The sequence below is a fragment of the Sinohyriopsis cumingii genome, chromosome 10 (genome assembly GCF_028554795.1).
Source record: "Sinohyriopsis cumingii isolate HCF-2022 chromosome 10, ASM2855479v2, whole genome shotgun sequence".
Lineage (NCBI taxonomy): Eukaryota > Metazoa > Mollusca > Bivalvia > Unionida > Unionidae > Sinohyriopsis > Sinohyriopsis cumingii.
The window spans coordinates 47,151,306-47,166,559 of NC_142970.1; the positions used below are offsets into that span (position 1 = coordinate 47,151,306).

The following is a 15,254-nucleotide window of genomic DNA, read 5'->3' on the forward strand; positions in this document are numbered from 1 at the left end:
GCGCCAAGGTACAGGGGCGCCAAAATGAGGCTTACAACGTTACATTATAATAAGTAAACAAGGGTAATATTCAAAAATGTGATTAAACAGGGAGGGGGCTGGGGCGCCAATTTTATAGTTCGTCCCCGGGCGCAAAATATCATAGCTACGCCTCTGGTTTGGTTGAAGAGCTGGGATGGCCAGGCATCATAGCAACATTACCTCAAACTGCTCTCAGTCTGATTCCGACACTATTTTCGAAAAGGGTGGTATTTTCCGATCGACATTCCTCAATCTAGTTTTGTAAATGGAAGACTCGTTATAAAACTCACGTGTCTGTTTCAGTTACTGCCCGAGAGCAAAATATTTTGTTCAATAACTGTCTGAGATTCATTTTATGCAGTGTTCGTAATCAGCACGTTTCACATTTACACGCAATATATACTCGACTCATATTGTGCTTAGTATTAAAGTGAGAGTACAACGACATAATTATTCAAAAATATCATTAAAATATGTTGATAGCTGAGGAAAATCCCTTTCTTATTATTGATCTATTTATAGAAATCACGTGTCTTATTTTAGACTACTAAAAATCGACGAGAACTTATATAAATATGTCATATCTTTTAGAGATATCATTCCTTTGGAGATGGCTTCAGAAGCTATGCAATCTACGTTCCGTAGTTCCGGGTAAGCTGAGATTTCAAACATTTACCAACTATGATTTAGATACAATTTAAATCAAAATTGGGTTATATATATATATATATATATATATATATATATATATATATATATATATATATATATATATATATATATATATATATATATATATATATATATATATATATATTGTTTGTACTGTTTGAGATTATATGCCATTCATTGTCTTTATTTTATAATTAGATAATGTGTCTTTCATGTTTTTTTCAAAAGCACAAAGAACACTATCATCGAGCAAGTTGTTAAAAGTTGTAAGGTTTCGTCCCTTTCAATACAACAATGTGCATCTTTTATGTTTGGTTTGTTATGTTTGCTTTGCTTTGTTAGTTTCAACAGCACTTGTAAAACATTGTTGGCAATATCATGCCGACGAAACGGGAGTTATGTGCCTTTCCAAAGAATACACCGAGGAAGCCTATCTGGGCTGGCCTGGTCGGGTATCGAACCCACAACTCATGAAAAAGAGATCGACGCTCTACAAACTGAGCTACTGCGGCTTCCTTTGTGCTTGATATGTCAAATTAACCATTCAGTTTTGGTAACTCTTTAATGTCATGACACTCATTATAGTGAAAGTAAACACGTGAACGTAGGACTAAACTTTCGGCATAACAGGGTCGTATTATCACATACTAAGAAACATACGTATCAGAAATTATTGTTCCCACTTATGATTATAAATATGCTTGTGCATTTGTTTCATTTCGGTATTTGAAAACAATATTTGCTTTAGCCGTTTATGGTATAGTGGTAACATTTGGTTGATTACGTCACAATAAAGTACAGAGTTGCAGTAATAAGTTGAAATTTCTCGTGTTCATTTTGTATAGTTCTTCAGTTACTAAATATATCATATGCATGCAAAGCGTTTATGGTTGGCCCAGTGTCCCTGGGAGGGGTCAAATGGATGAACGGGGACAAAAAATAAAACTTCATGGGTGTCAGATCAAAGGTCAAGGATTTACAGATGTGATGGATTCGAACCCTATCACTGATCCCTGCAAAGGACAAAAGGTGAAAAGAAAAAGGATATGATTAACCATGATGTCGTAGGTTGTGCCAATATCTTTTCTATTATGTATTCTCTCATTTGTCCGTTTGAATTAAGTGTTGTTTTGACACAGGTTCACAACTTTGTTCAAAACAGTTAATAAGGAACTCAGATGACTTTAGTGCGATTCAGTTTAAGTTTTAGTCTAAAAATCTAGAATTCAAAGCGTAATAAATTATTTGATCTATATTTGATTCTCTATTTTATAATGCAAAATACTTTATAAATACTTGTCAATTATAAATTATCACAATCGCCTGTGTGATTCTACAGGTAAGGTTCTTGGAAGCATACCGTAAGTTGATGCTTACACCTTGCATGTATGACACACTCATAGGAAAATGCATAGGGATTTCCATAGGAAAACACAAAGGGTTTCCCAGATGTTTATAAATAGAAGTTTTGAGTTATACATGGTGCGATGAATAGATAAGGATAAGGGTTTTACCACAGCTTGACAGTCTGACCGCCCTGTGCTTCACTCTGTTGTCACGTAGTTGATATACATTTTCTACTGCGCAAGATTTCTTGATTTGGTTGTTGTTGCTGCTGTTGTTGTTGTTGTAGGGTTTAACGTCATTTTCAGCACAAGATAGGCTACACATGGCAGCCAGTATAACTGGTAACAGAAGAAAACTGGAAAATCCTGGGAAGAACCACCGACCCACGAGAAGCTACAGGCAAACTCTTTCACGTACCCACGTTAACCGAGCCTGGGATTCGAACCCAAGCAGACAGAGGTGAGATGGCAGTGATCTGTAATGGCGAGCGCCTTAGACCACTTGACCACTCTAGGCCCCTTCTTGATTTGGACATGCAACTAAAAATAAATGCAGGTAGTGCATTCCCGAAGAGTCAAGTATTGTATCAGCATAAACTAAACCTACCCATATCGCACATAGTTACCAGGGCCGGACAGGTCAAATGTTTTCTTGGAGGTGGGTGATTGGGTTTATTCCAAAATTTCAAAAGGGCCCTGACTTTCCACAAAAGGGCATCAAAGCAACATTATATGTGTCTATTTACATTGAGTGTGCATAATATCCAATAAACAAGCGCAAGGAAAAAACGATGGTCAAATATTCATGTAGCAGGTGACTGTACGTTTGTGTGCGTGTACGTTTTTTTTTTTAAGCCGGGGTGTTTCCGGAAACTTTGCCCCCCCCCCCCCCCCGATCCAGCCCTAATTAATAATACTTTTTTTGTACTATACTAATACTGTTCTGGAAATTTTGGAACTAATGTCCCTACCAAATATAAAATTTGAAAATCTTATCCCAAAATATAACTTTCTTTTGCGATCATACCCGTAAAAAAATAAATAATAGAAATGTTAACACCTGTCAAAAATATTAAAACTGAAAATTTTGAAACCCACCAAAACAATTTGTGGGTGTAGAAAAATATTGTACTATTGGCAGCATGGAGTCAAATTACTCATAATATTTTACAATGTTTGCTTATGGCATTCAAGCTGTAACAGGATAAAACCGGGTTGGATTTTGGCGCACACACTTAACTCAAGTACGTGAAGGAGGTGCTTATTTACAAATGCAGATTAATGTTAAACGAACTCTGACATCCTAGTTCACACAGTTATTTCCAACTCTTATAAAATGGACGTTAGCCGTACCCTATGTATGCGCCCAAGTTTCAAAAATTTATTGTTCCTCAATATAATCAAAATATGGAGTGTCAACAAATAATCACAAATGATATTGTTTGTCAACGGACATGATCAATGCATATCTATCCATATATGACTTGCATACAAACGTATATGAATACACTGTTGAATTTATCAACATAGATAACTGATGTACGGATCTATGAAAAGTACGACTGATAAACGGATCTATCAATAGCTGTGAACACTGCATGGAATTATCAAACAAATATTATCAACAAAGGAAATCTGCAAAAAGTATAATCAATGTATATTGTTCATCAACATGTATGAATGCCGTATTGGATTGTCACACATAATGACATTGACAGTTAGGTTCAAAACCGGATACGTTTAATCCATGAAAATACATAGAGGATCTCAAATGGGTAATGATTTAATACTGAATTTAATAACGTCTAACTTTTGCGAGCCTTGCCGAGCAAACGCTGGATATTATTCAAAGAGTTTCATAAATTAATATTCAATTATTACTCATTTGAGATTCTGTTTATCACATAAGTTTTATTTTAATGGAAATAGAGAGAAAGAAAAATAAATAATTTCATTCATTCTGACTCATACGATACACCTTTCATTTTTGTTGCGAGTAAAAGTAGTCCCAAACGCTTGTCGATTTTGTTTGTGTGGTTTTATTTCAAATAACATTTAAAAGCATGTTGTTGTTTTTTTTTTTTACAACTTATAACACAAAGAGGGACCGTCCTTCCGAATAAATTGAACACTGAACCCACACAACATAATTTTTCAACACATAATGTATATGAAAGTTTAGTGCGATGTCACATACTTTGATTCATTTCGGTTATACGATCAATGTGACAATGTTTACACCCAAGGTCTGTCAGTTTCACTACTGAAACTTGTTGGATACTCATCTAAAAGGACGATTACTGTTTGAAAAATTTAATATATACTGTAATTTATTTGTGACCGGATATCTGTATTAGTTAATTTGGAACAGGAATCAGTGGGAATTACATCACATAAGAAACTTTAGATCGTTTGAGCTATTTTATCGCGAAAAAATCACGTGGTCTGATAGCCCTAACATTCTGTCAGTAGGAAACCGGTTTATGTCTACATTTTTCTAATGTAAAGAGGTAAATTTATTTACTTCTAGAAGTTAACATTTAAACCATTCTTGTATTATGTGGATTCCATGTTACAGGATTACCGCCAACCCACCCACCCACGCCTGCTTTGGATTGATCAGTACCCTTAGTTTTATTTGTTGTTATGGCGGAACAAGCCCGTGTGAGGTAAATTCGCCATATTCCAAAAGACGCGAACTTTTTCTCCCAATTCTCTTGGGGTAGTCGATTCGAAATATGGCCATCAAAATGTTCATTATATTTGTAAAAAGGAAAAGTTCCATAAGGAGTTGTAAATTTTTGTCCTACGATCGTAGCCAATCAGTAAAAGTAATACTGCGCTAGAATATTACTGGCTTAAAATATCAAACTACACACACTATATGTAAAGTGTACAGACTATGTGATAAAAAATGATATTTATCTCGTGGCATCCGGGCGATGGATACGAATCTTTCATACCCGCAGCTCCAGACAAATAGCCAAGAAATGATCTAATATGATCCGTTCCTCCCAGCCTGCCGAAGGCTCCCACAAGAACTTTTGCATGATGCTGACCCTTTGGCCAAGAACCTTTGGTACCTCACATTGAGTGAACCAGTATCGTCGCTCAAAACAACCTCACCACTGACCGCAGTATCCAGATTATGTAACTCAAAGAGTTAGACGACTCACAGAAACAGCTGAAGATACAATGACTGAACCCTGTAATAAATATGACACGTTTAAGTTCTAATACAATGGTATACATCGCGCATGCGTACATGTACTGATTTAGTTTTAAATTCATTGCTTTCACAAGTACAGCTTTTCGAGATTATTATTACAATAACCACGTTTGTAAGTGATTCGGTCTCCAAAAAGAATAATCGAACATTTCTCATCAGTTAATGAGTACAACACTTAATTTAATTCAACTCGTCAGTCCAGCTACATGACTAACCTGAAACAAACTATCTTTTTCCATTACATGATATTATTTGATAGAGGTCTGACTTATTAGAAAATGTAGAAAAAATTTCGAAATATTCAACGTATATTCAAATCCATCACACAGAGCAGATATAAAACATATACAATTGTTCTGATGACATACCTCTACAGCTGACGATTTCTGCCGAAACGTAGGCAGCTTCCTGATAAGGCTGATCCGTATTGAGACGGTAGAGAGATAATTTGGACTATAACTACTATGCTTGAGGTCACATCCACGGCCAGAGATCTCGAGGTAAAACGATGCACTCCAGGTAATGATGTACACTGTAAAGAAATCCAATTATAGTTTCATTCATATATAGTGCATATCTATTTTCGTACATACAGTTCTGTGACACAGACTCAAGCAAAACTATGTAAGTATATTTCAAGTTCAGGGTTTTATATGCTGTGTATGGGAAAACATGTCGGTTTTCCAGAGCTTTTTAAATAGAAGTTTTTGTTAGGGATTATAAAGTTTAAAAGAAAACGTTCCTTTAGAATATTATTTGATTTATTTCGAAATTAAAACGCACTGCAATAATTTGATTTCTCTCTTTGTTTATAGCAACAAAACGAAAAGTATACGTATAACATTATCATACAGGTTAGAGAATTTTTAATTTGTAGTCTACGGCACATATGGATTTGTTTATATGCACCAAACTCTATGCCATCTCGACCATGCACATACTGATGCCACAAAGTCGGTGGTTTAGGCACCGTGCGTAACAAATCAACTCGCATGCCGACCTAGTATTTGCTTCTTTACTCGTATATGTAAACATTCCGTTTTATTTTCAAGCATTCTCGGATTAAAACCTGAACTTTATTTTAAAGGTTGAAATTTGTGGCTCATCAGTTTACACACAGAACTTAAAAAAGCAAACTGTTTTACACCGTCTCTCACATATTCAAGTATATTACTTGAATACGGCAAACGCGAACTGACACTCGAGCATGCTTGAATGATCGACTCTGTTTCGTAGATCGTGGCAACCTACTGAAATCATCTGGTGTATTTTCGTGTCTGTTTTACCACAAAAAATAATTTCAGCCTTAAATTACAAAATCGTGAGAGATTAAGGTCATACATTTATGGCAGCGCTCAAAGTGAAAGTACCACGACAGGATTATTCATAAGATATAATTAAAATGTTTTTGTAGGTAGAGGGAAATCCCTCGCTCACTACTGATCTATTTATAGAATCACGCTTCTTATTTGGAGTATTAAAAACCAATGAGAACGTGTATAAATTAAACCATATCTTTAAGTGAAATCATTTTTTTGGAGTTGACCTCAAAAGGTACGCAGTCTATGTACCGTAGTTCCGGGTAAGCTGATATAGCTGTGACATATATAACCGAACATGTGTTCAAAAGTAAACCACAATTAATATCAGTGTTCTGTATATGCTGTGCACTTAACCTATAACTGTTTTATTGTTTGCAATGTAAAATGAATGAATATCAGTTGTGCTGGGTTTGCGTTGTTTGTTTCTTTGGTTAGTTTTAACGGAATTGTTAACACGGTATGGGTGATATGCTGACGAAAGGGAAGCTATGTGCCTTTCCCAAATGAGGAAACCGACCAGGCCAGCAGGTATCGAACCCGCAACTCATGAAAACGAGCTCGACGTTCTATAAACTGTGCTAACGCGGCTTCCTTTGTGTTTGATATGTAAAATTAACCATTTCGTTTTGGAAGCCTTTAATGTCCGACGCATTGAAATAATGATGTTATCACACCCATTCATGTGAAAGTAAACACGTGATTGTAGGACTAAATTTTCTGCAGAACAGGTCGTATTGTCACTGTGTAAGTAAATAAGTGAGTCAGAAATTATTGTTCCCACTTTTGGTTCTAAAACTACTCTACATGAAAACCTTCTTGATGAGTATCGCGTGGACTCATGACTGAATTTACTGGTAAGTATAGATTTTTTAATTTGCGATTGAATTATTATGTTGGATTAAACTGGGGAAGATTGGGGTTGTTTGACAAAGTCTGAAGAATTCACAACATTCATTTATGGTTGTTCCTTGCTTCAGATGGGTTACATTGGCAACGTACAATGTTTGGTCAGGTGACAAAAGTCACTGGTACGTTGGTTCTAACACCGTTTGTAGAGACAGGAGACCCATCTGGAAATATCGGGTTAGCGTACATTCTTGGCTGTTCATTGCTTGTGTTTCTTAAGTCTTCCCATGTCCTTGCCTTGGTCGGTCTCTCGTTAAACTCGGAACATCAAAAAATTTAGTTCACAATCTTCCTCTGCAGAGATGTCACTTCGCTTGATGTTTCTGTGTTCTTTACTCCCGACTCCGTACCACAAGAAGTGCAACATATTTTTAAACCATAAAGTGTTTATTAACGTTAATGGTGTGTCATGGCTTAATAGCGAGGATTCAGACAGTTTATTCATGTGATCAGCATTGTTGGTCTTTGCAATTTCGGGTTATATGATACCCTTTTGTTTATGAGGTCTACCAAATTAGTCGACTTGTGTGCGTGTGTGTATGTCTGTATTGTCAAAGTTGGAGAAAAAATAAATTATATTGTGAATAAAGTTCCTTTTATTATATAGCTGTTGCTATTGTTGTTGTTTGATTTTATAACCACAAGCATAGCAGACGACAACAAGGGTTTCTTCTTTTGACTGAGACAAATGGGATGAGACAAACAGACTGAGAAAAGAATAGTAAGGTTAGCAAATCAGGGAGATTTTTCTGTAGAGACGGGTGAGATCATTTTTGTATAGTTCTTGAATTACTAAAGATATCCTATGCGTGCAAAGCGTTTATGGTTGGCCCAGTGTCCCCGGGAGGGGTCAGATGCGTGAACGGGGACAAAAATAGAACATCATGGGTGTCAGACCAAAGGTCAAGTATGTACGGATGGGATAGATTTTAATCCTATTACTGATCCATGTGCCGCAACAACAGAGGACAAACGATTAAAACATAGAATACGAATAAACTATGATTTCGAAGGCGTTAATTTAAGGCTTTTGATATTTTTGTAACTGTTAAAGTTTCTTTCCTGTCTCGGTAAGACTTTGAAACTCAAAAGGTGATTCCATAATGGAAGTGTTTTGACACGTAGGTTTTAAAAATTCAAGTTCTACCCAGGTCTCTCCACTCTTTATACCCAGCAAGATATTTGTTCCCTAATATTTTGTACAATACATGTCAAGTATCAATCATTTCAGTTGCATATGTCACATCAAAATAGAATAAACTGGTGTGAAGCACATTTCAGGTTGATGTTTACACCTTGCATGTATGACGCATATTCGTAGGAAAATACATAGGGATTCCATAGGAAAACACATAAGGTTTCCCAAAAGTTTGTAAACAGAAGTTTTGAGTTGTACCTGGGGCTATGAATAGATAATGATAACGAGTTCACCACTGCTTGATAGCCTGACAGCCCCGTGTTTCGCCTATTGTCAAAGTCAAGAAACCTTGCCTGTAGAAAATGTATATTACATATATTTTCTACTGCTCAAGAGTATATTAAAACAATAATTTATGAGAAGTTTTATTATGCAATGCTAAAACTATTATGATAAGTAAATTTTGTAACTAATGACTCTAACTAATAACAAACTTGCAAAGCTTTCCCCAAAATATAATCTTCTTTCAGTTCATATAACTAAAAAGTAAGAGATACAATTGTCAACATACTCAAATATACCCAAACTGAAAATTTAGACAACACGAAAACAATATGCGGGTACAGAAATATGTTGTATTATTGGTAGCATAGAGTCAAATTCCTAAGAATACTTTACAATGCTTTCTTACAGCATACAAGTTGAGAAAATAAAACAGGGTAAGACTGTTTATGGTGCACACACTTAACACAGTTATCTGAAGGAGGTACTTATCATTATCACACACTTATTTCCACCACATAAACTGAGCTATAGCCACATAATACGCATGCGTAGAAAGTATAACAATGAATATAAGAAAATGGATCGTTCCTCAATGGATAAAATCAGAACAAGGAGTTTCAACAAATAATAGACTGCTTGTCAACTAACATGACGAATCCATGGAATTATCAACATATATGACTAGTATATGGCTTTATAAAGAGACATGACCACAGTGTGGAATTTATCAATATACATGACTGGATCTTGTTGTTGTGGGGTTTAACGCCATTTTCAGCACAATATAGGCTATGCATGGCGGTCAGTATTAATGGTGGAGGAAGAACCCGGGAAAACCCCGGGAAGAACCACCGACCAGCGAGAAGCTACTGGCAAGCTTTCTCACATACCCACATTGGCGGAATCCTAGACTCGAACCCACGCAGACAGAGGTGAGATGAGTAGTGAAGTGGGGCACTTTACGTACATTACAGAGACCCCTGGGTCAGATTACGTACAATGGAAATTTAACATGGCGAAAAATCTTGGGTCAGATTACGTTCAATGGGAATTAACATGGGAATAAATCGTGGGTCACTTTACGTACAAGGGGAATTTAACATGGGATTTTTTTTTTTTAATATGTTTTTTTTTTTTTTTTTTTTTAAATTTTTTTTAAAATTTAAATTTAAATTTAAATTTAAAAAAGGGGTAGGCAATTGAAAAGTCATTCTCTTTTCGTGAAATATGCGTGGCCCTGGAAAGGGCCTTTCGTTTTTCTTCTGCTTCTAATTTCTTCTTTTTCTCCACCAACTTCTTATTTTCTCACCTACACTCTTTCTCTTCTTTTTTTTCTCCTCCTCTTCTTTCTTCTCTTCCTCCTCCTCTTCTTTCTTCCTCTTCTCATTTTCTTCTTCTTTTTCAATTTTTTCATTCCATTTTCCTATTCTTATCCTTTCCTCTTCATCCTCCTTCTCCTCCTTTATTTCCTTCATCACACCACTTATCATATCCTTTGCTTTTCTTAAATTGTTAATTTCCATTTTTACTCTATGCGGACTATAAGAATAGTGGTCTTCACTGAGTCGTACTAGCATTTGTTCTATCATGCCCAAATTGTCAAGGACGTCTTGCAATGTTTGAAATTTATCTAGATGGTTCGAAGCCATCTTCTCTGTAAAATGGTTTGAACGACGAATACTGTGGGTTCTTATACTTAAAGCGCGTACGTGAAGGAAAACATCCCCCTAGAACATAAAATTGTCTTACCTAGATCATGACCAAACAACGCGCGGACGTGAAGGAAAACATCCCCACTTTTCTCATTTCATATAATAAAACCCAAACTATACTCTCCACATACGCTAAGAAACAATAAAGAAACTACTGTTCACACAAACTTTACTTGAGCAGTTACAAACACAAACACAAACACTCGCACTATTAATAAAGAGTTAGTGTTTATATTCACACTACTCTACCTACACACATTGGCAAATTGATAGTTATTTCTTTTCTTGAGTATTGTGTAGCCCTGAAAAGGGCTGATTTTTTGGAACTTCATGGACACCTGGTTAATGGTGGCACCTTCCAGGCCTGGCGCCACATACACATCTTGTTCCCCAGTTACTTTTTACTTTTTTGGGGGAGAGAGCAGAGGCAGGATTTGTGGCTTCAGAATCCCAATTTTCGGTTTCTGGGATTCTGAAATTTCTTCTTCTCTCCTTTTCCTCCTCCTCTTCTTTGTTTCTTCTCTCCTCCTCCTCTTCTTTGTATCTTCTCTCCGCCTCTTCTTTGTATCTTCTCTCCTCTTCTTTGTTTCTTCTTTTCTCCTCCTCTCTTATCCTTCCCTCTTCCACAATGGCTTCCGCGGCCAGTTCATTTAGTATGCGCCTGGCATATTCCAGATGCACATGAAGTTCCAACAGTTTCGCCAATCTCGTGTTCATTTTTGGTGTTGATCAATCAACAAGGGTAGCTGGACTGCCGAACGAGTTTCAATTTATAGTGAAAGCGCGGCCGTGAAGGAAAACATCCCCCTAAAAAACATAAAATTGATCTTACCTAGATCATGACCAAAAACAACAACGAGCGGACCTAAAAGAAACACTCACTCACTTTTTTATGCTACCCATCACTATTTTAAATTTTTTTTTTATAAATCACTTCAATAGACTATTTACATACGCAAAGCAATCCAATCTAACCCCAAACACCAAAAAAACATTATTTTAATCTACTATCCTCACCAACTTACTTTAGCACTTACAAACACAAACACACAAACACACAAACACATACCCTCACATTTTTAAAAAAGAGTTAGTGTTTATATTCACACTACTCTACCTACACACATTGGCAAATTGATGGTTATTTCTTTTCTAGAGTATTGGGTAGCCCTGAAAAGGGCTGTTTTTTTGTTTGCTATGGCAATCTTTTTTAGTTTCTAAGAATGCGATGTCCTCTGAGGATAGACTTTCTGGCGATAGGTCTGCTTCTTCGGAAACAGAAGAAGAACTCTTTGGTGTCGATACGACAATCGACAAAGCCTCTGTCAGCTTCAGGTTGCTGCTGTTGTTGTTGTTGTTGCTGTTGCTGCTGTCTCTGAAGTCTGTACTTCTCTGTCCATTCTTCTTTCTCCCTGTTCACTTCTTCTCTGAAGAGCTCTTCTATCAGGTCTTCAGTGACTTTTAACATTCTCACATTCTCTATTTCTTCTGGCTTCGGTATCAGACTGTGTCTGACCCTATGCAAATTCACGTAGGCTTCGTTGAGCTTAGCTAGTTTGGAGCACATCTTCGTAGGAGGATGAGTCGACAATGGATGGTTAGACTGGAAACAACCCCGGTTCTTAAAGTCAAAGCGCGGACGTGAAGAAAAACATCCCCCACACGGTTTTCGAGCCGCAACGTTCAGTGAGTGTCATGAGAGGGATAGTAAGAAATTAAAGAGCATCAATCAAACATTCTTATAGCTAAACAAAAGACAAAGGCATTTTTTTCAAAACACAACATATTTTATTCAAAAATCACTTAACACTAAACAACAACATTTCTAACATTTTTAACAATAATCCAACATGATAACATCAAACATTTTTTTCTTCAAAAAAAAAAAATGACAAACATTTTTCTCAATTCACACTCTACTTTAAACAGGGCTGACAACGTTGTGATTTCCACTGTTGGAAATCATTAGGCCATTGATGGACACTACGTTTCCTAGCTTGAGACAAAAGATAAGCATAATGGTTACAAAACCATCGATCTACTTTCACATCGTTTCTAGAAGAAGAACGAGGATCAAAATGAGTCACTAAATGTTCTAAGGAATAGCCCAGGCTGCGATGATGCAGAAAATACACACAATATTGTCCACACACCAAGGAATCTGTGCCTTGTAATTTCACATTATTGAATCGGGTGGTTTGAGCATTTCTTCTCATAAAGTCGATAATATCGTCTTCCAAAGGAGGCAATCCATACGAATCGAAATATTCCACACATCCTTCTTGAGGAAAGTAGACGGCTACCCAGTGGGTTCCTGGGAGATGACTGTCGTCCGTGTTGATCACGTAAGCTAGATGGTCTTTAGGTTTGCGATGAGGGAGTTCATCTTTAGCACAGACGACAGGATTCCAAGAAGCCGTATACGAACTGTGGTTCAAAAGGTAATAAAGTTCCCAGGTATCCATTTGTGTGTTTTTTTTTCTTCACAGGTAATAATAAGTCGTCAATTCGATCCTGACTTTTTGCTTGAAAATGTCTGACAAATAACCGTTTCTTCGTTTCGTCTCCTCACTCTGATTCAGGAGAGCTTCGATACGATGGATCTCTTGAGTGGTTAATGGTGGACAAGAATGTTCACGCAAGTCTTTATACCACTGGTGCCACACGTCTTCGTCCGAGATGAGACTCTAAGCTTCGTCCAGGTACTCGTCCAATTTTTCTTCTTGACTCAACATCAGGCATTTATCGTGTTGAATTTGACTGGGATGATCGTTTTGACATCCATAGCAATTTTTCTTGATCAATTCCGTCATTTTTTCGACCAAGTGTTTGGCAAAACAGGAGACTAAATGGGCTTCTTGTTCTGGCCATCTCGACTTCATCATGATCACTTCTTCTTTTTCCACGGTCTCCTCACATTTCATGTCCAAAGTTTCTCCACTAGGTAAAGAGGGATAACAGTCTTCCATGGCTTCTAATAGGCTAGAATGACTTCTCTCAAGCTGTTGATTTCTATGGTATTATCGAATTCTGCATACAGGATGACGTTCACCGTTACATCAGGGTCTCGGTTTGCAAACTGAATTTCCACACGAATCTGGCCAGATTTTATAGGGTGGAAATGTCCCTCGTCGCTGCCTTGGTCTGGAGTGAAATCAAAAGCCCACAAAGCGTAGCCTCCTGCGTAATCCTCGTACGTAATACCGTGACTGGTGTTGGTTCCTAACTGTCCGGTAGCTTCGTACAGGGACAAGTACGATCTCAAGTAATTCTTCGCGGCACCAAAGTTAGGTTCGAAAGGTCGGGTACACAAGGTCTTGCTATCGCGACTGACTTCAATCTTGGACACGCCAAAGTGTTGAAAGTTGAAAGGATTTTCAGCGTAGGCTCCGTTGAAGGCTGCATTGTTTACGATGCCAAGGATTAAACGCTTGGGTAACTGTCCTTGGAACAGATGATCTTCGATCATGGATCGCTATCCAGCAGGAATGGTGAACGTTTTCACTTCCACTCGTCGGATCGGATACTTGGCGGTCGTTCTGCTCAACGTCTGACTGATGTCGTTTCCCACTTTAGGCAACACTTCCACACGACGCACGTAGAGCCTGGCTTCTTGAATGATGGTTTTGTAAGTGGCATCATGAGCAGCCATCAAATGGAAAGTGGCACTGCTGCGATTCAGTCTCAGGCGGATATCCACCCCGTTCAGCAAATACTTTTCTTGTAGCCACATGTCCAAATGCAAACGATCCATCAGTTCTAAACTACGACTTAGATGAATTTTCTTTCTTCGTTCTACAAATCCCGATAAATTTTGAGCATCCCCAGCAACTGTAATGTTGTTGAACCTATTCACTTGGTCAGGTTTCCATACTACGCAAGCATCCTGATGAGTGTTCTTGGCTTCTTTTCCGTATGTCAAGAGATTTTCCAGGTAGGCTCGGTAAGGGTAAGTATCCATGCTGCTGCTGACCAGTTTGTTATTCAAATACAAGTCCACTCCACTGAACAAGGAATGCATGAAATTATTGACGGGAGCTACTGCATCATCATTGTCTATGTTAGCGTTGGGTGGTTCGATCACTTTCACTTTCAAGTATAGGTAACTGCTATTCAGATCGATGTAATCTTCGGGCTGTCCTTTGATTTCAAACTCGATGGGAGCGGAATCGGTCAATGAGGAGACGGGATGAAATTCCACCCACTGGGATTCTTGCATCGTCATCATGGTGGGGGGCATGGCAAACATATCCAGTTCCGACTTGGAACAAGCGCAAGACTCTCGGTGCATCATTTTTTCTGTGTCTCAATAATCGAAAACGTCTAAGTCTCGAACGGTTCTTCTTTTCTTGGCCTTTTTAGCTTGAAGTCTGGTGAAAGGGCGTTTTCTTCGTCGTCTCTTTCTACCTTGTCCTTGCTGAATGCCTGATTCGGTAGCGTGCAGGGCATTTATAGGTGTGTCTCGTCGGCTCAAAAGGTCTTTGCCCGTTTGCAGCAAGACATTTTTGCCAGCCCTCATGAAGGCTTCTTTAGGGTTTTGTTTGTCGATGATGACATTTTGGAGAAATTCTTTGCCTTGCGTCAGTGCCACATCTTTCAAGGCGTGCAATCCGCGTGTCACCA

General features: G+C 37.7%; 1 protein-coding gene and 1 long non-coding RNA gene across 3 annotated transcripts in view; one reads left to right on the forward strand and one right to left on the reverse strand.

The window, feature by feature from the left end:
* Positions 1-625: 625 nt before the first annotated feature.
* LOC149789991 (uncharacterized) overlaps positions 626-15,254 on the forward strand; it is a 38,614-nt gene continuing 23,985 nt past the window's right edge. The window contains exon 1 of the mRNA XM_089972081.1: positions 626-672. Within this exon, the coding sequence (XP_089828207.1) occupies positions 632-672 (41 nt within the window). The 5' untranslated portion in view covers positions 626-631. The remainder of the gene's footprint in view (positions 673-15,254) is intronic.
* The window catches only part of LOC149789992 (uncharacterized), a 28,754-nt gene continuing 16,701 nt past the window's right edge, over positions 3,202-15,254 (reverse strand). The window contains exons 2-3 of one of the 2 annotated variants that reach the window (XR_016423784.1): positions 5,637-5,800; positions 3,202-5,245 (exon numbers count right to left, since the gene is read on the reverse strand). This is a non-coding gene — a long non-coding RNA (uncharacterized LOC149789992). The remainder of the gene's footprint in view (positions 5,246-5,636; positions 5,801-15,254) is intronic. The other variant, XR_016423783.1, reaches the window with a different exon arrangement.